The 23,638-nt window shown below is 31.3% G+C and overlaps 3 protein-coding genes across 6 annotated transcripts; 1 reads left to right on the forward strand and 2 right to left on the reverse strand.

Moving 5' to 3' along the window:
• Positions 1-46: 46 nt before the first annotated feature.
• Positions 47-1,291, reverse strand: galla-2 (MIP18 family protein galla-2). The gene is made up of 2 exons (XM_085186989.1): positions 907-1,291; positions 47-474 (listed from the first exon to the last, which is right to left on the reverse strand). Exons 1-2 carry the CDS (start codon positions 1,181-1,183, stop codon positions 284-286), a joined length of 468 nt encoding a protein of 155 aa, XP_085043115.1. The 5' UTR covers positions 1,184-1,291; the 3' UTR covers positions 47-283.
• A 541-nt stretch (positions 1,292-1,832) lies between these two features.
• LOC146538471 (intersectin-2-like) lies at positions 1,833-18,525 on the forward strand. 4 transcript variants are annotated; one of them, XM_085186982.1, is made up of 29 exons: positions 1,833-1,978; positions 2,783-2,906; positions 3,674-3,772; positions 4,274-4,352; positions 4,684-5,382; positions 5,996-6,089; positions 6,335-6,486; positions 6,631-6,733; positions 7,343-7,481; positions 8,409-8,519; positions 8,873-8,937; positions 9,495-9,677; positions 10,052-10,163; positions 10,545-10,622; positions 10,871-11,066; positions 11,534-11,617; positions 12,202-12,305; positions 12,604-12,667; positions 12,936-13,037; positions 13,642-13,659; positions 14,483-14,545; positions 14,737-14,869; positions 15,005-15,173; positions 15,621-15,796; positions 16,087-16,222; positions 16,390-16,479; positions 16,773-16,881; positions 17,646-17,714; positions 17,749-18,525. In XM_085186982.1, exons 2-28 carry the CDS (start codon positions 2,787-2,789, stop codon positions 17,705-17,707), a joined length of 3,540 nt encoding a protein of 1,179 aa, XP_085043108.1. In that variant the 5' UTR covers positions 1,833-1,978; positions 2,783-2,786; the 3' UTR covers positions 17,708-17,714; positions 17,749-18,525. The 4 variants fall into 4 exon arrangements, with proteins under 4 accessions (XP_085043108.1, XP_085043109.1, XP_085043110.1 ...); XM_085186983.1 differs by having other exon boundaries at positions 7,352-7,481; positions 17,646-18,525; XM_085186984.1 differs by lacking the exon at positions 13,642-13,659 and having other exon boundaries at positions 1,834-1,978; positions 17,646-18,525.
• A 502-nt stretch (positions 18,526-19,027) lies between these two features.
• Positions 19,028-23,029, reverse strand: LOC146538472 (protein LSM12-like). The gene is made up of 3 exons (XM_085186988.1): positions 22,648-23,029; positions 21,330-21,467; positions 19,028-20,894 (listed from the first exon to the last, which is right to left on the reverse strand). The coding sequence occupies exons 1-3, from the start codon at positions 22,948-22,950 to the stop codon at positions 20,784-20,786; spliced, it is 552 nt and encodes a 183-aa protein (XP_085043114.1). The 5' UTR covers positions 22,951-23,029; the 3' UTR covers positions 19,028-20,783.
• Between the last annotated feature and the right edge of the window lie 609 nt (positions 23,030-23,638).

A 23,638-nucleotide genomic window follows, 5' to 3' on the forward strand; every position in this document is an offset into this window, starting at 1 on the left:
AGAGAGGGCGAAAGTTGTGTGAAATTAAAGTAATAACACCAAAACATAACTAAAAATTTTTGAAAATATATTTCAAAACAATTGATGATTAAAACCAGCCTAAACACAAAAAACTGTAAAAAGTAAAACCAACAATTAGAATAGAGCTGATAATCTTCAAACGGCTGAACATTTCAAACAAAAAAACTTAATCAAAATTGGCTCATCTACAATGCAACACACCAACAGAGATACAGTACACACTTATAACACTACCCTTATTTTATGGGGGGTAATAAAATATTTAATTACTCGCTATACATTGATTTATAATCTGAACTAAATTATTATTTTCCAATGCCGCAGCTACTCTTTCTTTGTCAGCTAACTGTTTATTGACAGCATGTTCCGACATGTGAGTGCCTTCTGATACTTCAACCGTCACTTTGAAGCGACTAGGTAAGGATCTTAGAAGCTGTACCCTGATTGATAGTCCTGAAATAAAATAAATACATACATATGTAGCTCAGACCACACACTTTACTTTGTTTTGAACAAGAGGGAATGAACTCTTCAAGTAGGAATTGAACCCATATTTTTGTTGTTGTTTTCATTATTTTTGTTTATCTCACTACAAATACAGAAATCTATACTTATAGTATTGCTAAAAAGTTTCTTTGGTTGAATCAACTAATATTAGAAAATGTTGGTTTAACTTGATATTTTGTGTATAGTTTACTTATGAAGCAAAATTTTATGTTATTTTACATTTTGATGTGACACACTTTACCTGCAGTTTGTTTTTGCCATTGTGTCATGACACAAATCTTATTTACTGCCACAAACAATGGAGGAGCCAAAGACAAAAGCTATATTTTTTTGAGCAAATCTTAAAAGCTATAATTATTATAAAATAACCAAACCTACCTATCAAAGTAGCCATACTACAGTGTGGTATAGTTGGTGTAAAAAAAACACGCACTAAATTCTCCTTATTGTCTATCAATACATTCTTTTCTTCAACCACTCGTAACTCTTCCAACGTCAGAGGATGTTCAGGATCATTAATATTGCGTATTAAATCAAATATTTCACGTTCATCGATTTCATCTCTTATGTCTTCGTTCCGTTCGTCTATTGTTATTTCTCGAGCTGAACCTTTTTCGTATACATGTGGATTTATATTGTCAGCGATTTTTGTCATTTTTATTTCAGTTTAATTATAAGGTGATTAGTTTTCTTATGTATTCTAATAAATTCTAGAACATAAACAAGACGCAGTTATAACACATGTTTAATGTCAATGTCATATCAGTTTCGTTCGGAAATTCTCATTAAATATTTTACTCAAAAACTAAAATGTATTATTTAGTATTTACCCTTGCATTTTTTCTATTCATTTCATATAGTGTGTCTATTTTCCCCAGTTACGTATCTATCTTATAATTGAAAATATTAAGGATGACCCTAATATTTTTAATTATATGTATAAATTTAAATCATAACCATCAAACCAATGCATAAACGTCATTACTGATTAATCACAGAATAGTAAAAGGAGAGTTTTATAATTGCGCTTTTATAAAAATTAAATACTTTTCTAGAGCAAAAATAATTTCTGTATTTTAACCGACAACATTTTAATATATTTAATTATATTTTTTCCTAATTTTTATATAGTTTTCAATTAATTACATGTTGCATCATTGAATATTATAGTATACAAAACCTGGCCTAGTACAGGTTCTTGTTTTTAATTTAGAATAAAAATGTATATATTCATATAGATAAATTATAATTTCAATATTGAATATTATGATAAAACATTATTATTTATTTAAATTTTGGAACTAAGATGGGTACGTCATTTAAATTTGACAGTTCTAACTTCTATCCGATCAATAAGCGAAGAGCTGAAGAAGTGAAGAGTTTTATTATAATATTTTATACATCTAAGGGGCGTTGGTGATTTCTTGCAGAATAACTAATATAATTACATGTAAGTTATATAAAATAATAATAATTTCAATAAGTTATTACTTTATTCTTAAATTTATTAACAAATACTTTTATTCTATGAAGAAAATGTTAAATATTTCAAAACTTTCTAGCTGCTCTCTTACTAGAAAATATAATTTTATTGATTGAATTATGTATTTTGATTGTAAATCTATAGTATTTCATTATGAAGCAGTTAATTCTTCCTTAGTTTAATAAGAATCTGTTAAAAAAGATATTTATATTACATTTCCTTTGCAAATATAATATATAAGATAAGTTTTATTTATTCTTGATTAGAAATTATTTCTATTCATTTTACTTTAAATCACTCTTAGAATATTGTATAATTATTCTTATCCTTTTTCTATTTCTTGTTTATTTAATAATTAAACAATGAATAATAAAATTTAATAATAGATATAGTTTTATTTTTTGTTTTATTTATAAATAATGTATAATAGCTACTATAATACTTACTACTACTACTACTCCTATTTCTCTATAATACTTTCCTCATTTTATTATTGGAGGTCAAAATTTTAAAGGGGCTTGTTAGGGACTTATATAAGTAGGTGTATAAGTCCCTGGTACTATTCTGAACATGAGGATGTAGGAATGAAGGTGTATCCAACCCACAATTTTTATTAACAAAAAATTAAACTTGAATAATAAAAAATAAATATTTACACAGAAAGATAAATTTGAAACTAAAGTCAAGTCCCATCCCTAAAAATATATCTAAATATATCCATTGGTCCGAACTCTTAATAGGACGGAATGCTAATATATTTTTCTTTTACAGAAAAATGGGTGATCCATGGATGATTCAACCCCATGAACATATAAAATTTGCAGAACATTTCCGCAATCTCGGCCCTGTCAATGGTACTTTGACTGGGGAACAAGCAAAGAGATTTATGTTACAGGTAATAAACATTATAAGTATTTTTACATATATGTATTTAAGTTTCTATTCCTTTATGGTCTAAACATGTTCCAGGAATAATATACTACTTGACTGTTCTGGAACAGTTAGTCCTACATGAACTTAAAATATAAATGTTATTTAATATTTTTTTAAATGTTACTTTTGTTAATTGTTTAGAAATTTTATTAGATTTAAGTTTGAAAGTTCTTGTTGTGATTACACACACATGTTTGTGCCATACCTAAGCAAAATAAAACCCTAGGAAATTTATCCCACAACCATTGCGCTTACAGTCAAATGATGAGCTGCTGCAATATGATGGCCTCCAAAGTTATTTTTATATATTAAATAATAAAATATACTTTTTGAAATGCAACTGTTTGTGCCTCTAATTGGGCGGAAAATGGGAAACAAAGTATCTTAACACTAGGTTCCCTCTACCTACCTTGCTGTGTGCAGGATACAGTGTGAAGCTGGATAAAAATTTTAGAATTAAACTTTAATTTTTATGACAATTCTTCAATCTTTTGTAGTAACAAAAGAGTGTAAAAAGACAAAACTAACTGACACAGTGTTTTTGTCTTTGCACCACTTTAGAAAGTTATTTCAGACAAAATAATTAATAAAAATATCATTGTAAAATAAAACTCCATTTGTCAAGAATGTCACACGCGTACATAAACCTATCAATGGGAAATATAAGGAGCGCTGACGCTTCCACCCTGTATAATATATTATTTGACATATTTTATGATTATCTTTCAGTCACAATTGCCACCACCAATTTTAGGGCAGATTTGGTCTCTCGCCGATACAAATGCTGACGGCAAATTGGATTTGAAGGAGTTTTCTATCGCTTGCAAGGTAATTTTAACCACTGAGTGCCATTTGCATTGAAATCACCAGTAGAGAGTCCTGGGACCTGGCCTTGGCATGGAGCCATGTTCCAATTCCGTCATCAGACGAGCTCGATGGTCTAATCTACGTATAATTGCCAAGTTTCATGATGTTACAATAATTAGAATTGGATGTAATACAGATTCTTAAATTTTATTACATACTTACTGAGCTATGTGTATTTTTTATATAAGTATGGAATTTAATTTTTCAGAAATATTAAAAAAATACGTGACGGAGAAGCTGTTTCAAAATATATATTTTTCCTTCCCTTGTGGAATAACAATTTAAAAATACGATTTATCTCTTTTTTTGGACTTTTCTCCTATAATGTAGGGTTACGAAATGAAGTCTGTAAATAAAAAATATATATTATTTATTCTAAATTAGATTGACTGGCTTATATATTTTTATTATTTTGTCTAAATTAGATTTACGCCTTTTTTTTCAGTATTATTTTTTTTACAGATAATAAATTTAAAACTACATGGTGTGGAAATACCGAAGGCTCTACCGCCTTCTCTCCTTGCCTCACTAAGTCCAACAGGTAACTTTTTTATAATAAAATATATATAATACAGACTTGTTTGAATCCGGTAAATACGAAAAAATATATTTATGTTTATACAGTAGTTAAATCTTCTTCAAGTACTTAATAAAAATCACTTAAGATGTTTTTAAAAATATGACACTCTAAATCCTGTTATCTATGCTTGAATTTTTTTTAAGGTGAGTTAGATACCAGATAGATATTTCAACTCGCTCATTAGAACATTACTAAATTTATCTGTAAATTAAACCAATTAATCAAAATTTTATTTTTCAATTATTTATTGAATGAATTACAAATTTTTCAAGTACCTTTTTTTACCTTTTAGGTGCAAAACAACAATTTCCTCCCCCTAAGCCACCTATCCCACCTATGCCTACTATGACCCAACCCCTAATAGCCGGGATACCCCCTCAACCCGCTCAATCCAATCAATCTCTTCTAGGTGATTTCAATCAATCAATCCCCCCAAAACCAGCAGTCCCAGATTTAATTTCCGGTGTTAAACCTGTTCCACAACCGTTGATCGGGAATGGACAACCGCTGATCAATTCGACCCCGCAAATGGCTAGTCAACCTTTGATTCAACCGAGTCAACCATTGATCCAACCAGGTCAACCATTGATTCAACAGAATCAAACATTGATTCAACCAAATCAACCATTGATCCAACCAAATCAACCGTTGATTCACCCAAGCCAGCCGTTGATTCAACCGACGCAGCCACTAATCCAACCTACCCAACCATTGATGGGTACTCAACCTTTAAACTCAAGTCAACCATTAATGACCCAATCATTAACAAGTCCCCCAAATCATCAAATTAATTCTATTAACCAAAACCAGCCATTGGTTGGCCCAAGTCCGTTAGTCCCGTCTTCTCAACCACAAATTCCGACGGGAACGACCGTAGGTTCTTTAGTTAGTCCTCCTAAATCGGTGACAAGTTTAGCGGGTTCAATTGCGAGTCAACCAATAACTTCTACACCCATTACGGCTGTGAAAAGTGATTCGTTCTCTAAGCCTGGTAAGTTTTACATGTTTTTTTTAGTTTTTTAGATTATTATTATCGGTGGATCGTTGGGAACAAAATTGTTTTAATGGGAACGTAGTGTCTACATAATTAGGTGTCCAGGTTGCCTCTATGCGGACTGCGATCGATGGAGTTTTTTTGGTAATATGTTACATTATTATTTAATAATCACTCACACATACACTGAATCGAAGACCCAAGATTTACTTGCTAACAATGAAAAGCCCAGTTTAATAGTTTATGGATGTATTTTGACCAACTGTAATGTTTTGAGTAAGCACATATTCATTTTGAAAATATATTTTTTATCCATGCCTTATATTGGCTTAATCCGCCTGGCTAAATTCTACTTGTGAGTACATATGGCACAATCTAAATCCAACGATTGAAACGATTAGCGTAATGAAATATAGCATAAATCCTTTTGATAACTGGAAACACAACCTTCCTTCCAAGCCTCCAACTCAAAATGAATTTAATAATTCAAAACAATAGTTCTTGAGAATGGCACATTCAATCAAAAAAGGTTCATCTTTATAATATTAAATTTAGAACTTGTAGGTCAAATTGTATAATAATCAATTTTTATTTCAATTTTTATTTTTAGGTTCTCTAGTAACAAGCCCTACAGAAGTTCCAATGGGAGTCGTGAGTCCACCACCAGCGTTGGAATGGGGAATACCGCAACCACAGAAATTGAAGTAAGTTAGTATTTTTAGTAGGGTTGCCAAAAAAAAAGTTAAACACGTCCGGTTTTACGGTGAACGAACCTGACGATAGCGACTTGATCGGCGTCAAAGTAATATATGCATATCTTTTTGTGTCGTGTTTACCAGAACAGAGGCGTGTGAACTCTGACCTTTGCATTTCTTTTGCAACTAAAAATGATCTGATTTTCTTTTTTTTTAAGCGAATATTTTAACATTTTGAAACTAACATCCTCCAGATATACTCAACTGTACAACGCCACTGACCGTGCAAAGACCGGTTCTGTATCGGGGGCTCAGGCCAGGTCTATAATGCTACAATCTAGACTTCCACAACAAAGTTTAGCCCAGATATGGGCGTTGGCTGATTTGGATTCAGATGGGAAGCTAGGTAAGTACAGGAAATAAGATTTTTGTATTTGATATTTAAAAAATACATTTAAATTTTATTGTATAGTCAGTTAAAAGTCGTATGCTTAGAAGGAAATAAACTGATTCAAAAAAAAACTACAATAATTCTCTAATTCTTTCATAGGTTGTGAAGAATTCGTCTTAGCCATGTATTTATGTGAAAGAGCCACTCAAGGGGAAGCTGTACCCGCGAAGTTACCTGTTGAGTTGATACCGCCTACTTTCAGGTAAGTTACAATGCGTAAAACGAAATAATGTATTGATTTTTTAAAAGCTGATATTTAAAAAAAAATCGTATATTTAAGATAGTTTGTATATTTGAAGTGAGACGTCATCTGACAGTTATCGGTTTTCGGAGGAATGAATTACTTTCTTTTCCTCGATCTATACCTATTTAGAATTTGAGTAGTATAATGAAAAAATGAGTGTCTTAGCACTAGATTCTTTCTTGTTACGTGGGAAAAAACGTAAAGCTGTTTTCCATGCGTGAAGCTATCATTTTTAAAGTTTCACGTCATGTCCCGCAGACAGCAGGGCAGCCAGAGGCAATCTCACAGAATTTTCGAGACATTACTTGTTATTGAGTGAACTCAACGCCGCGCTTTGTCTTGTCACCAGAGCGAGGAAATGAAAATATTAAATAACTAATTCTCTAGATTGGTAATCGAAGTCACACTGGCACAACCGTCGCGTTAACAATTACACTCTGGGCTACTGCGCCACAACGGCCTTCAACACCTATCACATTTTTTATATCATATTTTTCCTAGTTATCTATATATATTTTTAAGTTTGGTGTATTTAAATGATAATTTACCTAGCTTAAATTCAATCAGGAATTTCAGACGTGAATCAGTTACGAGTCAATCGAGTGTCAAATCGTATGAGGAGAGAAGGAAAGAGAACTTGGCTCGTGGTCAAGCTGAGTTGGAAAGGAGAAGATCTCAGCTGGCCGACGCTCAAATGAAAGAAAAGGTAGGCCTTTTTCTAACGTTTGCTTTTTAATAAAAAATATAGGTTTCAAAATACTAAACATTTATTATCCTTTAGCTATAATATAAAAATAAGTTTAAGCGAGCTAAATTGAAGGATATTCAAAAAATAGAAATAGGGAAAATGAAAAAAGGTAAGCTTACCAGTTTTACCTTTCGTGGTTCTTGGGTACAGTTACCTTAATGAAGATATTCTTCTTTGCTTTTCAAGCGTTTGTTTAAATATATAATGATTATAAAAATAACAATCAGACATGCCGCGGCGTTAAGTTTCGCCACTCAATGCAATGTCCCAAAATGAAATGAGAACAGAGTCTATCTACACTAAGCTACCCTGCCTACCTTGTTATATGTGGGATACAGCGTTTAAGGTTGCCTGGTTTTAATTTTCATTTAATTTTTTGCCCTTTTATTTCACGCGTCAAAGGAAGCTGAGGTATTTTAGTTAAAGGAAATATTGAGTAGATGGCTATATTTTATTATTAGTGGTATTTTTTTATTTAGTGAAGTGTATTTTTATTATAATATATCTATGTTAAAAATATAAAAACGAGTGAATTGGTCACTACAATCACAAAATTTTAAATATTGATATTCATTTTATTTAACTATATATATATACGAGTATCTATCTATTTATTTAATTTTAAATTAGATTGACTTCATTGCATAGATTTTTTTATTTATCAAAAATAAAAATATGAAAATATTTGATAATAAAAATATTAAATATTTGACGAACGATATTAATCTTGAATTTTGGTTTGGTTTTTATTATGTTTTTAGTTTTAACTGATTTTTAGTAAAACGAATGTTTTAGACTTTAGAGAATTAGCTATAATTTAAATAGTTTTATAGGTAGTTTAAAATAAGAATTATCGATTTATTCATGATATTAATATTAAATTAGGCGGAGAGAGAAAGAAAAGAGCGCGAAGAAGCAGAAAAGAAGGAGAAGTTGCGTTTGGAAGCTCAAAAGAAGGAACAAGAAGAATTGCTTAGAAAACAGAAAGAAGAACAGGTAAATTATTTTATTTTAATTATACAACTGATTGATGTCTTTCGACTGCGACTGATTGTAAATGCGGTTGTAGGTTTCATTTCCACTGAGAGGAACAAAAAAAAATGAAGTGTTGAGTTCTACCACTTGTATGTACTTGTATGTACCACTTGTATTTACTTGTGTTCCACAACACGTAACGGAGTGTAGCTCTGGGATTCCACTGCCATACATATTTTTTTATATCCTACAAAAAGGGTATCAAATAAAAGAGGTTGACTTGTAGAATACACTACATTCTAAACAAAAATAAAGATTCAAAATGGCCGCTACAATAAAATGGCGGACCACTATTAATTAATTTTATTTTACAGGAAAAACGGGAAGCAGCAAGAAAAGAAATGGAAAGACAGTGTCAATTAGAGTGGGAGAAAAAGAGGTTTGTATTATATCATATTTATTTTACTAAATTCACGCTGGATACCGAACATAGGGCTACTATGTAGGGGATACAGCGTAAAGCTAAAATAAAATTTATATAATTCCGTTTCTTCGCTCTCAAGACAAGACATATTCAAGAAAAATTACGGCGTCGTATTCTGCCACTCATCACACAATGTCTTGTTGAGTTTTGGTGCAAAACTAGGAACGGTGTGTGGTGTGATTATAAACGTGACAGCTTGGGAGTTTAATTCCCACTCGGGGATTGATAATTTAATTTAATATTTTCATTCCATTGCTCTGGTAACGAGGCAAAGTGCAGCGTTCAGTTGCGACACTCAATACGCAATGCCTCAAGAATTCGGCGGAAAGTGGGGAACGGAAATATCTTCTTAGGTTCTTAGGTTTTCTAAAGTAGTTTTTTCTATTCCAAATGATAAATAACACTGTAATAATATAAAAAAATAGTAGTTAATTATTATTTTATCTTAAAAGACTATTTCTTCAATCTGATATAAATATTTATGTTTTTATATTTGACACAATTTTTTACAGAACCCGTGAACTGGAGGCTCTCCGTACAGAGGAACAAACTAAAGTTTTGTCTCTAAAAGCCAGAAGTCAGTCACTGACCGCGGAGTTAAGCTCCGTCACTACGAGGGCTGGGTCACTGGCGAAGGAAATAAGAGACACTAGAACTGCGGTCGCTGCTCATAAATGTACTATAGATTCCATGCGGTAAATGATTTTTTTGTGTTTTTTTGTGTCGCATTATTTGTAGGCAGTATTCTTATCAAGGGAAATAATTATGTAATTGTAATTTGAAGCCAGTCGTGTAAAGTGAGTCATGAATATTATTATTATCTAATATTATTATTATTACTCAACTAAAATATTACCTAAAATTTATTTAATGTAATTAATTCATTGATTTCAATTGAATTGATTGACTGAAATTGAATTGAATTAATTGCGCTGCATCGGGACGGTCAAATTTTTTATTAATTTCAATGACATCCTCATTTTTATACTCCGTTTTAAATTAATTACGGCGTTGAGTTTCGCCGCTTAACACCCTATCCTTATAATGGTGAATACTTTTTTATAATTAGTTCCGATCGCGACGCTAGTATGTCGGAAATGCAACAACTAAAGGCAAGAGTGAAGGAACTAAATGCGAAACAAATAGCGTTAAATAAAGAAAAGGCAGATTTGGACGCTAAGGTAAGTGTTTTTTTTTAATGAAAATGCTAGTGGTTTTTTTCGTACTATAATACTACAAACACTTGGTTTTCATCACAACCTTTTAGAACCTAGTGTCGGAACATTGCATTCTTGACTTTTGCTCATTTAAGTAAGGATAGTAAAATTTAAGGTTAAATACCTTTTTAAGTAGAAAATGTGGAGCGGGGCTCCTTAGTACTTTATTTTTTCTGTTTATATGTTTAAATTGAGGCCATAGCACATATCTTAAGTTTTTTTCTAAAGAACTATCGTTTCTGACATTTCTTTAAATATGGTTCCATACTGGTATTAGACCATCTCAGCGTCAAACCGTAAACGCGACGGTTGTAGGTTCCAAAATACATATTTCTTTATTTTTAGGCTAAAGTAACAGAAGCTGCCGGTGACGATGGACAGCTCAATATGATGGAGGCCACCCTCAAACAATTACGTGAAAAGGTATCTACAATATACATATATAAATAAATGAAAAGTATATGTAATAATAATTATTATTATTTTTAAGAAAATATGAATAGATTTATACGTATAATAATAATTTCGAATACTGACCTGCTACTTTGATTCTTTGAATTCAAAAGTTTATATCTAAGTTAGATAAGAAAAATATGTTATTTTTGAGGAAAAAAAGTGAATTCATTAAATACAAAAAAAAGCATCTACATATTTCTTTTTAAATAAAATAGGTTGACGCAGCAAAAGCAATAGTGGAAAGCAAAAAATCCGACCTAGAAAGCAACGAAAGTCAGCTTTCCGAGATAAACGAACGAGTCGCTCAGTTAAGTGAAAAATGCGCCACAGTATGGAAGCTGTATGAACAGAAGAGAGATGAATATGTACAAAATAGAAATACCGCGCCCGCTGACAGTGCTTGGGGAGCTGGTGAGATTATATTCCCATAAACACAATTATATTACCACAAACAGATATCGACAAACACACAAACAGGTCACGGTCGCTACACAATTAAAAACAAAATAAACGAGTGTGCTTTAGTCCACACAACTGAAGTAAAACTTCTTTAGCTTCATCTGTATTTGATTCCATTTTCTATTGAGAAACTTAACTATCAGAGAAAGAGAGAAAACGTCACTCTCTTGCACCTACAACTTACTTACGTACGCAAACTAACCATAGACAAGATCACTACTAACGCTTACACACACCAATACATAATACTCGTATATAAACGTACACATGTTTTGTGTATGTATTGTATATGTGAAGTGGATAGTTACGATACACACACACGCACACACATTTGATGAAATAAATGATTGAATAACTAGTTTTGTTGTATAGGTGATTTATTTTATTTACTTTACTTTTACTAATTTTGTTTTTTTTAGACGCAGACTGGGGTACGTCAGACGAGGCGTGGGGTGAACCTACGAGCACCGAAGCTGCATGGGGTGACGCCCAAACCACTAATGGTATGTAATCATATGTACTTACTTTTTTAAAACTTCTTCCTGTATCCCGCATAAAGGAAGTTAGACAGAGAGAATCTTGTCTTGAAAATCAAGTGTTAAGACATTCCATCCCCTACGCTCCGCTAAACTAAACTAATATTTTGCGTGGTAAATGGTGGCTAGAATGAAGAATTAACACATTAATTAATAATATTATTAACTATTTCATCCCTCGTGTTGAGATCGAACCGTTTCGTCGCGTTTAGTTTAATCAAACCCCGGTATCATTAGCATTGGCATTATTTTTGATTGTATGTATCAGTAATAAAATCAATAATTATTTTTAACTAATGATGAAAAGAAGAGGTGGTAAAGGTTTGACGTGTCGATTTTTGTATTTGTATGTCTGTGTTGTGGTATCATAGCTCCTAAACGGATGAACCGATTATGATTATTTTTATCGTTTGAAAGGTGACTAATCGAATTTTGTTAACCATAATTGAAGAAAATATGTTCAACCGTATGCGATCAGCGTTTTTTAGTGGTTTATTTACTTTTTATGATTTTTGCGTCGGTTGTTTTTAATTAAATCATTTTTTTTTCAGCTACGGAAGTAGTGTCAAACGTCACTAACGCACCAAAATGGCGGTGCGTGTATGAGTTTAATGCCAGAACTGGTGACGAGTTGAGCTTGCAGCCGGGTGATCTAGTATGTGTTTTTATGTTATATACTCCTATTTATATATAGGACTTTGAACTTCATCATATTTACACTTCAAATTCAAAATAAATAGAGAAGGTTGGAGTTATTGGTCATGAAAATATTTATTATCCGGGAAGCCTCAAAAAAAGCAAGGGTGTTTTTTCTAATAAAAAAAATAATTATGAATATACTAACGTATATTCATAATTATTTTTGTATAGATATAGATAGAGATGTAAGAAACATACGATTATTGATACCTAAACACATATATATATATGTAACTATTTTGCATTGTATTTAGGTAAGTGAAGCAACAGCACCCCGTGGTGATGCTGAACCAGGATGGAAATGGGGTATGGCCAGAGGTGAGTATTTTGATGGGTTTTAATAGATTTTAGCTATTGTTTGTCTCATTATATAGTCTATAATGTGAAAGACACCGTCGTGGTGCGCGTGGTGCGAGCTCTCACAACAAGGAAAAGTACGGCGTTGTGCTCCACCACTAAACAGCCAATGTTTTGCAAATTTGTCGGTCTGTGGGGAATGGAGTGTCTTAACACTAAAATCCCTTTGCTATATACGGGATACAGCGTGAAACTATAAAACACTTACGCTCTTATTTCTCGATAACAGGTCAATCTGGGTGGTTCCCGGAATCATACGTCGAGGACATAAACACAATACAAGCGTACGCCGAAGTTATAGAGCCATTAGAAACTAAAACGCAGTTAGAAGGTAAGATATGCTACATTTTACCACCAGTTTTGACCGCGTGGCCAAATAGAAATAGCTACTCGTGTGTTCTAAGTGAGGGAACACGGTGACACCAACCACAGATACAATGGGTTACATAGAAATGATTAACATGATGTAATATAGACTTATATATAGCCTTCCTCGATAAATTGACTATCACAAAAAAACTATTCGAACCAATAGTTTCTGAGATTACACTAATCTCGTTCAAACAAACTCTTCATAATATAACTATAGATATGCAAATGAATACATAAACAAATTAATGTCATCTGTTGGTGATGGTCATTATTATTACAAACACAACGTCTGGCTGTAAACACGATGGTTGTGAATTCTATTATTAGGGGAGACGAAATATTTTTGTTTTATCATTCAAAAAAACAAACTACGAGACGATTCTTGAGTTACAAAATTTTGAATTTGGAAGTGCCTGAATACTATGATCTCTCTGCCTGCTACCCTGCTTTATACGAGATACAGCGTGAAGCTAAAAAAAGACAATTTCTAAGTAAATTTATTAATATTCTTCCCGTTCTTTCTTTTTATATAAAAAATAATTATTCACTTTCTTTTATACAAGCCAACTATCAAGAACAATGTAAGCTTCTAATTTCTTAAAATTCCCAATTTTTATGTAAATTTTGTATGTTTGTCCCATTATAATGCTATAGTCAAAATTCTTAGATTTTTTGTTTTATATAGTAAACCTTATTATGGTTGAGGATTTCTATACACAATTGGGGGAATCAATTATTTTTATTTGTTCCTCCACTCAACACGTAATGTCTATAATATTGAGTGTAAAAGAGTGTTTTAACACTAGGTTTCCTATATAGAATGTATAGAGTTAAGACGACAAAAAAACCTTAATATAAGTTAGTAAAAAGTGGTATTGATTTTCTGTAAAAAATAGATGTTTTACTGTACCGTAGTAAAAAATATTAAAAAAAAATGAAGACGGTTTTAGTAGTAGTTAAGTAAAGTCATAAGAAATAAATGTTATTTTAGACAATATCATATTGAAAAGAATTTTGATTATAACATATAAATTTTATATTTTTTATAAATAAAACCATATACACCAAAAGCTTCACCAAAAACATGTACTTGTATTTATAATATCAGAAAATAAAGAACCTTGTGATGTCACTTCTCAGTAGTATCATTTTAAATAACACATATTTTTTTTAATTAAATAATTTATTGGAAATTGAAATTCTTTACTTTTTCTATTTTTTTTTTATTATTTCCTAATATATATTTATATGTCAATAGAGTGTTAATATTCGTATCTACGTCCTTACAGTACTGCCAGCTTAAAAGGATTCCTTCCAACCCCAATTATACGGCTTGAACCCTGAACCTCCTTTCATCGACGTTTTTTTTATTCGTAAAAATATTATAATATTTTTGTATTTTAGGGATAGCCGAAGTACCAGAAGCGGAAATAACAAATGATTTAGGAGGTGCCATGCCGGCTGTGGGTAAGTTATATTTGAAATGTACGTATATAGTTTGCGAGGCTTAACTTTGCATTTGTGTGTTAGTGTCTCTTAAAATAGAGCCGAGAGATACGAGAGATTTGTGACACTTGTAATATTTTTACCAACTTTAAAAGATAAAGAGTCCTCCTTTTTGACAGAAATAATTGTTTACTATTTTCTCTCACATAAAGAAGGCGGAGACTTCTACATAGCAGCGTATCCGTACAATTCAGCGGAGCCAGGTGATTTGGTGTTCGAAGCCGGGGAGAGGATTGAAGTAATGAGACGGGACGGTGACTGGTGGACTGGCAGGATTGGAATACGGTAGGAAATATAAAGCATATTAGAGTTACTTAACTTTTAACCTTAGTATTTCTTTTTTCATGTATTTTTTATTATTATTTTCGAGATAAATAAATAATAAAAAAAAAACTCTAATAAATCTTCTTTTCACCCCAGTACCGGTATATTCCCATCCAACTACGTAACAAAAGACACTACGACCAGCGGTGAAGTGATGTCAAGTATTCCCGAGGCCAGAGAACCTGTAGAACCTCAACTGGAAATCGAACCTACACCTATACCACAACAAATTGAAGAACCAATGCCCCAAGTTGAATTGGTACAGGTAACAAATGATTTAGTGAATTTCATGTCATATATGGTAATTAATATAAAGCTAATATTTGGAATAAAAAAATATATTTTGTCTGTTTTTATAAAACAAGAATACTTAATATGTAAAATAAAAATGAGCTGAAAGAAAATAATAAATATTTTTCCTCGCATTATAATTATACGTTACCAGGCATTATAATTACCAGCCAATAAACATGTTTATTACGATTTGAGTTTTACTAAATTGATCACAATGGGAATGGTCTGTCGTTCTACGTACGACCTCTGCCTACCCTAGTATTAGCGGGGTACAGCATAAAGCTAAAGAAGAGTGTGTGAATACTGTAAAAAAACTATAAAACTTTGACGTAATTGTTTAGTAATAACGTGACGATTTACATTTACATAAAGACATTTTAAAAATATTTTTATCTACCTATCTGTTTTATCTACTCAGGAACAAAAGTCCTCCACTCCCATCTCATCGGAAGTCGCCGCCATTACTGACTCGGCACCCGCACCTGGCGCTCCCCGCCCCGCCTCTTCCGCGAGGCGCGACTCGGGAAGAGACTCAGCTACCTCCCGCCGCAAGCACGAGGTCGCCCAGGCGTTGGCCAATTATACTGCCACTAGGTTAGTTGTCATGTAATATGATATCACGCATTATCCCGCGATGTACGACTCGGGAAGGGACTCGGCTGCCTCCCGCCGCAAGTACGAGGTCGCTTAGACCACTTACTACTACCACTTTGGCCACTACCTACCCCACTAGGTAAGTTCAGTATTAAAAAAAGGAAAAGAAAAACATTCAATTTATGTAAACATATTGTATGATTTGGCTGTTATATAACAATAAGTTAATGTGGGCGAAACCGCTTGTGGGTCGCTTGTATATTGTAAATATTTTCTTTCTTTTTTAATAGTTCAGAGCAACTGTCCCTACAAAAAGGCCAATTATTAATCGTGAGAAAGAAAGCAGAGAGTGGTTGGTGGGAAGGAGAGTTACAGGCTAAAGGCAGGAACAGACAGAGTGGATGGTTCCCAGCTAGCTATGTTAAGGTAATACCGATTGTTTTTTGTATTTATATTTTGTTGTTTTCCGTGTCTGTTTGTTTTCTTTCATCTGAAATATTGTAATTGTTTTTAAAAAAAAAAATTTTTCAACTAATCAATATTTTTTTATATTTTAATCAACTACATTTTTCATATTTTTTCCCCACTTTTAGGTGTTACAATCATCAGGAAGGACTTCCGGTAGGACAACACCAGTCATGTCCAAAATGGACACCGTGCCCACTGAAACTGTTATTGATAAAGTAAGTTTGTTTATTACGCTCATATGATCGGTCCGCTATCTGTTTGTCAAGACTGTGGAGACAACAAGCAAATAATAAAATAATATTAATATCACATATCTAGGTCTACTCCCTTGGAGCTCAAAAACTGAAACTTGGAAATTTATTTCTAATGAGCAAAACCACCATGCACACTTTTATTTGTCAACCTTTTAAAATTGTACTTCTCTTTTACCTACAATCCTGAAATTGATAACTCTCGGTGTGCAAGACCAACTCACACTTGACCGGCTCCTTTTATATATTTTTTTCAGGTAATAGCCTTATATCCTTATACAGCTCAAAACGCGGATGAGCTAAGTTTCGAGAAGGATGACATTATAGCGGTCACAGATAGATCTCAGGATCCGGCTTGGTGGCAGGGTATGTGGCATTTTTTTAATTATACATTTTTCTATTTTTTTTGTCTTTTTATAAGTTTGTTTTTGATAGGGCAGTAATTCTAGTGCAATATATCATATACTAGATAGAGGTGTAGTGTCACTATATTACTAATAAGTTTCGGCCAAGTGGCGAAACTCAACACCGGAGAGTAGTGAAGTGAAAATAATTTAAATATAATCATTGGTTCGGGTGGATTTGAGCCCATAACAATTTCTGTGTCTTTTAAGCGGCTAATACACTACCTGTAGAATTTTGGAGGAGCGTGCTACTGTAAATGCGACGATTGTGAATACGATTGCCTTTCCCTTTCATTCACTCAGGCAAATAAAGTATTTAATCGAGTCTCGAGAATTCCGCGAATAAAGCGAAACGGAAGTATCTTAACACTATGTTCCCTCTGCCTACCTTGCTAAAAAAAAGAAAAAAATGGTCGCTTTTTTGACTTTGTATTGTGGCTTTCTATAAATGCAATAAAAATAAGTTGAAAATCTCGTTATATTATATTACTCTAATGTGTTTAGTTTAGACAATCGTGTCACAGTCTGATCGTTGACACCATGGCTGCGGGTTTGATGCCAACCGGAGGGGATTTATTATTATATAACATAAAGCGTGGCGTTTTTTGCCGTTACACAACACTAAGAAGTTTCTTCTGCCGCACTACATAAAATTAAAATATGATATAATGATAAATGATATATAAAAAAATAATGATAAATGATATTCATTTTTTTTGTTTCCAGGTGAACTCCGCGGCATGACGGGTCTGTTTCCGAGCAACTATGTTACTAAATTAGTCAACTAATTACACTAAACTAGTATCGTTCTCTTCAAGTAGAATTGTTGAAAATAGTTTACAGTTAAAATTAGTTGGAATGAAAATTGTTGAAAAAAAAGCTGAGCTAAAAAGATTTTTTAGTTTTTTCTTTAAATAATAAATCATATTCGTAATTTTAAAATTTGCACTTGATTTGTATATATTGAGGTATTATTGAGGTTTTTTTTAAGTGAAAAGAAAAATCATCTATAATATTATAAGTTACATTAAAATATGTAAAGTTAGTACATTATACCACACATATAATAATCAACTTTGTATCCATTATGACCCAGTAGTTATTGAGATTAGCGCGTTCAACCAAACAAACAAGCTAGCTTTATATGTCTCTTCACTATTAAAGTTATAATATGGTCACTCTTATGATGAAAGTGACATATCTCTAAAAAATACTATTTATGGGATATAGAGAATCACCGCAAAATATTAGAGTAGATCGTTTTATTACCACTTTTCAAATTAATATAAAGTTTTTTTAAAAATATGATAATAGAAAAAACCGTCTTTTATTTTGTTTTAAATTCTTAGCTATAACTATAGCTATGAATTAAAAAACGTTTTTCTGTCATTTAAACCCAGTTCAAAAATCTGAAATTTAACTTATGTCTCTTTCATAACTAAAGTTATTATACACTAAAAATAATAATAAAAATATGATAAAACAAAACATTTTAAATTTGACTTAGCTACCTTCACTATATAAGTTATTAGTGTTATCATATATTATTTAATTGTATTACAAATGTACTGTTGTCGTTGTCCTTAATAAATGCAATTAAATTGAATTGTTGTTTTATTATCTGTGTAATTATTATTTTTTATTTCTTACTGTATATTCTAAAGTTATTTAAATAATGGGGACAACCCCTATTATTTAAATAATCCGGTTCGATCCCACTAAAACAACAAAACACTCTTCAGCTCGATAATATTAGTATAAGATTGATATTTTTTACTTATTGTAGTTACTATTTCTCCGTTCTCTTATGAGGATGAAGCGATTAAAATGAAAATAATAAATATTTCATTTCATCAAGTGGGAATCGAATCCACAACCTGTCGCGTTTAAAGACGCACGCTTGTGCCACACGCCACCTCTGGCCTTAATAACATTTGAATATTATTATAAGACATTTTTCTGTTATTTCAATTACCAAATCAATGATTTGACATCGCTTAAAAGTGATCATTGTAGATTCGATTCCCACTTAGAAGAATAATTAAATTAAATTTCTTTCATTTCCGCACTCTGATAGGACAAATAAGTTTTTAAAGAAAACAAACACATTTTGCTCATTTTGTTATGTATTTTTTTTTCAATTACTTAATCCAACATCGTATAAATAGTAAGTTACTAAACAACTCCAAAGATAACTTAGAATGTCTTAAACAAAGTTGCCAATATAAAAAAATATATTTTAAATGTTTAATAAAGTATTAAAACTGTATATATAGAAATCAGAATAAAAAAAACGCTAACACAAAAAGCGTTGCAATTTGTCGGAAATCATCATATAATATTAAAACTTAGAAGTTATATATCTTGAGTAACATCCATAACTAGATAAAAAAAATATATACATAAAAATAAATATATTTACTTATATTACAATTTTTAAAAATATTGAAACTTTTTTAGACAATTCATTATATTGGCAACATTTGTCCATACAATAAAGTCACCACAGAGTCAATAAAAAACTAAAAACAATAAAAGGAAGATAAAAGTTTTATTAACACATATCTTTATATTCGAAATATCATCTAAACATGTCTTTTTTATTGAGGAAAGCAAAAAAAAAACTAAAATTTCCAAAACCTTTGGCGTTTCTCCAAAAAGAGGGAATAAAAGAATACATATATATTTTTTATCAATTAACAACTAAAATATTACATAGAATATATATCATATACTATAAAATAAAATTAGTTCATTTCAATTTTTTCTTTGTTTTAAGAAAAAAACAAAATATATTAAAAAAATCAGTACAGATAATATAAATCAAATGTATTATTATATACATGGTGTTTGTTTTGTTTGTAGAACTTTTATATTACACAACAGTTTTGAACGAGGTTTTCACTAATAGAGAGGTTTATATGTGTGATACATACATATTATATTAGTCCAAGTCCAAGCGAGCGAAAAAGTGAAGGAAACTCTTGTTTATAGTATAAAAAATATGAAATTCAGTAAACACATACTTAAAAAGTGCAAAAATAATAATTAAATGATATTATAAAACACTCTTAAAATAAAAGAGGCGTAACTGAAAAAAACTGATTGTAGAAATTTATTCTAATGTTTTATACAAACTTACATAGGACATAAGTGTATGCATATTATAAAATTATAATAATGTTTATATTTATAGCATAGAGGAATTAAACAATTCAAGTTAGTTTTAATTATGACTATTGTATTGTCAAATGTTATGTTATGTTATTAATGAACACAAAATTTGCTGTATACATTTAGGTAAATCAGTTCAACTATAAAACAAGCTTTTACCTGCGGCTTCGCCCACATGGTCAATTGGAAATAAATAAAAAATTTGTCACGACACATGACGCATTCTAAATGCAGGAGGTAGCTCTGACCATAGGACCAGATACATTGACTTAATAGTATATAGCCTTCCTCGATAAATGTTCGAAAATTCGAGAAAATAGTTCCTGGGAGAAGAGCATTCAACCCAACAAACTCTTCAAACTCATTATAGAAGTATAAAAGTATACATTCATGATAAACAAAAATAAAACACCATATTACATAAGAATAACAATTATTATATATATAAAGTCATATAAATTTTGATAAAACAATGTCATGTTTATTTATTATTGCCAAATTTAAAAAATATAAATCTCATTCTAAAATTAAAAAGACATAAAAATACACATATTATACTTAAATAGTTTAAAAAATGCATAAAAACAAATATTTCTTTGAAAACATGACAATGTCACATCAAAATAATGTACATACATATTTATAGATATTTATAAGTATTTATATATATTTAGAAGTTTTTATACATATTTACTGGTGTCTGGAGCAGTTAGCGTCGCGATGGTCTCGCCAATGACGCTCTACGAATTTTCGTATGTAATTATAAGGTTTTGAATCCTGTTCACCTATAACATTTTCCACCTGTGGAAAAATGACAGTGAGTGAGTGAATCCTTGTAAATTAAGCAGCTTCATGCCGTATCCTGAATATAGTAGGGTGGCCAGATTGTACCGAGTGTGAAGAAGCTCCATTGCCCATTTTTTCACATACCAGAAAGTATTCATCAAAATAAATAATTGCTTGTACAGACAGATGTTGGCATGTGTCATATTTTAAAATATTATACATATAAAGTCTATCTCAACTCAGGGAAATAATGATATTTAAATTATTTTAATTTTCTTGTTAAGGTAGACAAAGTGCAGAATTGGGGTCCACCGATGGACTCGTAATATCTCAAAACTTAGGCAGTGTGTGAAGAACAAGGTGTCTTAACACTAGATCCCCCCAATATACACTGAAATCAAAACAGTGTAAAGCTTAAAACAGAAACCTATATACATCTTATTAACTAACCTTATATGGTGGTGAGATAGTAACTTCATTGTACACTCTGATGCTTTGTCCAGACCAGGACACATCATCTATGACCCGAGCTATCGCCAGAAACAAGCGTTGGCCTTCAGGGTCTAGACAGGCAGAGAGAGCCGATACCTAAAAAAATAATAATGATAAAATATTTAAAAACTATATGAGAATAGCTGCGCAAACATAACACTTCCTTATATAGTGTCATAGTTATATTTTAGCCAACTTATACAAAATGTTTACAAAAATTGTCTGTTTTATTATTATTCTGATGTACCTATAAGCCATATATATTGCTGTAAAGTTTTATCAAAATCTGTTCAGCAGTTATGTGTGAAAGTAGAACAAACATTCACCTTTACAAACTTTCACATTTATTATATTAATAAAGAGCAGAAATATATAGAAGTAAATGTATAGAAGAAGTTGAGGCGACAATTGTGGGTTTGCTTGCTACTAGAGCTTGCTATCTTACTCTGGATGCGAGCAGGTGCAAAGTTGACTTCCACCACTCAATATCTTATGTGTTGTAAATTGGGTGTATACACCACAGGTATAACACAAGCAGAATGTTCCCAGTTGACCTGGGAACCTAATTATAAGACACCACTTTCCACCAAATTTTTGAGATATTTTGTGTGAGGGGTGGAGCACTATGTTTTACCTCAATACCAGAGTAAGAAATAAATATTAAATATTTTGTTCCACTGAAAGGGAATGAAACATACAACCATTGTATTTATGGTCACATGCTTGTGCACCAATGTAGCCTCACTTTTTTATTATTATAATTAATTTAGAAATTTCCAATGTATGCTTAAAAATATTTCATATAATGATGATTATTAGAAAGTAATGAAATAATCCTTTAAGAAAAAATTGTCAGAATAAGAAAGCATGATGGTCTATTATCATTTTCACTGTATTATTAATAATTTACAACATAAAGAGAAAGTGAAGAATGAGTGTCTTAACACTAGGTTTCTTCTGTTTACTCTGCTATATGCATGATACAATGTGAAGCTATATTTTTTGAAAAACATGATCTATGAACCTCTTGAATCTAAAACTCAAAACAATAAATGGTTTACCATCAGGCTGATTTTAAACTTATACAACAAATAAAAGCAATATTCAAATTATTTACAAGTTACAATTTTTTTCATAATTTCCATTGTTATAATGAAGAATATAAAATAAAAAAAATAACATGAAAATTATGAAAAATAGCCTGAGAAAAATCAAAACTAAATATTTTGTTGTGTAATATTATTATTGTGAAATTACGAAATATAATCCCACTTACCAGCCTCCGTTTATTCTCGATAGAGTTTCTCACTCTAGTATTAAGTCTATGCAAATTTAACGACTGGGGCGGCTCAGGAACAGTAGTAACCTCTTTTTTTATCTGAACATCGCTGACCAACGATAAATTAACAATATTAACATCGTGGCGCTTAGGATTACCACTCGATGATGGACATTTTAATATTAACATTTTAGTTTGAGGATCGAAGGCTAGGACTTCGCCCTCGATGTCTTCGTTGTAACATGTTCTTGTGGCAACTATGCTGCCGATGGTGAAACAGTCAGAGACGACTGTCGACATTTTATTTTCAAATAAATTGGTAACAAACGATAGTGTTTTGTTGTAAGGCTATCCGCCATGAATTGTGACAAGCGGGGACAGATTATAGAAAGCGCGTTTTGCTTATGCTCTGGATATACAATTTGTTGTTACTTTACTTTATTTTAAATTGTATAACTGTATTTTTATTTGTTTATTTAGAATAAAGTTATATTTACTTAAATATTTAAATACATTATAATTTTTGAACATAGTAAAGTACATTGCCAGTCGGTTGTAACATACAAATTTCAAGTTTCCTATATTAACACTTTAATAGTAAATAATTTTAAGAAGATGAATATCATATTAAATACTTAACTAAATGATTAAAAAAGTAGTCTAAACAATTTTAATAATTAAGTGTTTATGGAAATATATTTTAAGAAAAAATTAAAAAGTCATTTTTTCAAACAAAATAAATAATAAAATTATCGTTGTAAAATAAAACGCCATTTGTCGAGAACGACGCATGTAGACCTAAAAAGTATTAACGTTTTCGTATCTATTCGTAGCTGCATCATACGTAATATAGAATGGATAAACATCGTGAAATGAAAAAAAAACCCTACGTCTAAACTATTGCCATATGGGATATTAGGTATAGGTTTGAATTATTTTTCTTTATGTTGCTCTCGTAAAAAGAGCGCAGACGCTTCCATTCTGTATT

The sequence above is a fragment of the Heliconius melpomene genome, chromosome 6, assembly GCF_056956725.1.
Source record: "Heliconius melpomene rosina isolate 202511_hmr_F chromosome 6, ASM5695672v1, whole genome shotgun sequence".
NCBI classification, from domain to species: Eukaryota; Metazoa; Arthropoda; class Insecta; order Lepidoptera; family Nymphalidae; genus Heliconius; species Heliconius melpomene.

Bases quoted from the DNA above. Each gene is read 5' to 3' on its own strand.
- LOC146538471 (XM_085186982.1), top strand. From the start codon at position 2,787: ATGGGTGATCCATGGATGATTCAACCCCATGAACATATAAAATTTGCA. The intron at 7,482-8,408 runs GTAGGCCTTTTT...ATATTAAATTAG, and splicing joins ACGCTCAAATGAAAGAAAAG to GCGGAGAGAGAAAGAAAAGA. The intron at 11,067-11,533 runs GTGAGATTATAT...TGTTTTTTTTAG, and splicing joins TGACAGTGCTTGGGGAGCTG to ACGCAGACTGGGGTACGTCA.
- LOC146538472 (XM_085186988.1), bottom strand. From the start codon at position 22,950: ATGTCGACAGTCGTCTCTGACTGTTTCACCATCGGCAGCATAGTTGCC. The intron at 21,468-22,647 runs GTAAGTGGGATT...TTATTTTTTTAG, and splicing joins TCGAGAATAAACGGAGGCTG to GTATCGGCTCTCTCTGCCTG. The intron at 20,895-21,329 runs GTTAGTTAATAA...ATTTTTCCACAG, and splicing joins CTATCTCACCACCATATAAG to GTGGAAAATGTTATAGGTGA.
- galla-2 (XM_085186989.1), bottom strand. From the start codon at position 1,183: ATGACAAAAATCGCTGACAATATAAATCCACATGTATACGAAAAAGGT. The intron at 475-906 runs GTAGGTTTGGTT...ATTTTATTTCAG, and splicing joins TAGTATGGCTACTTTGATAG to GACTATCAATCAGGGTACAG.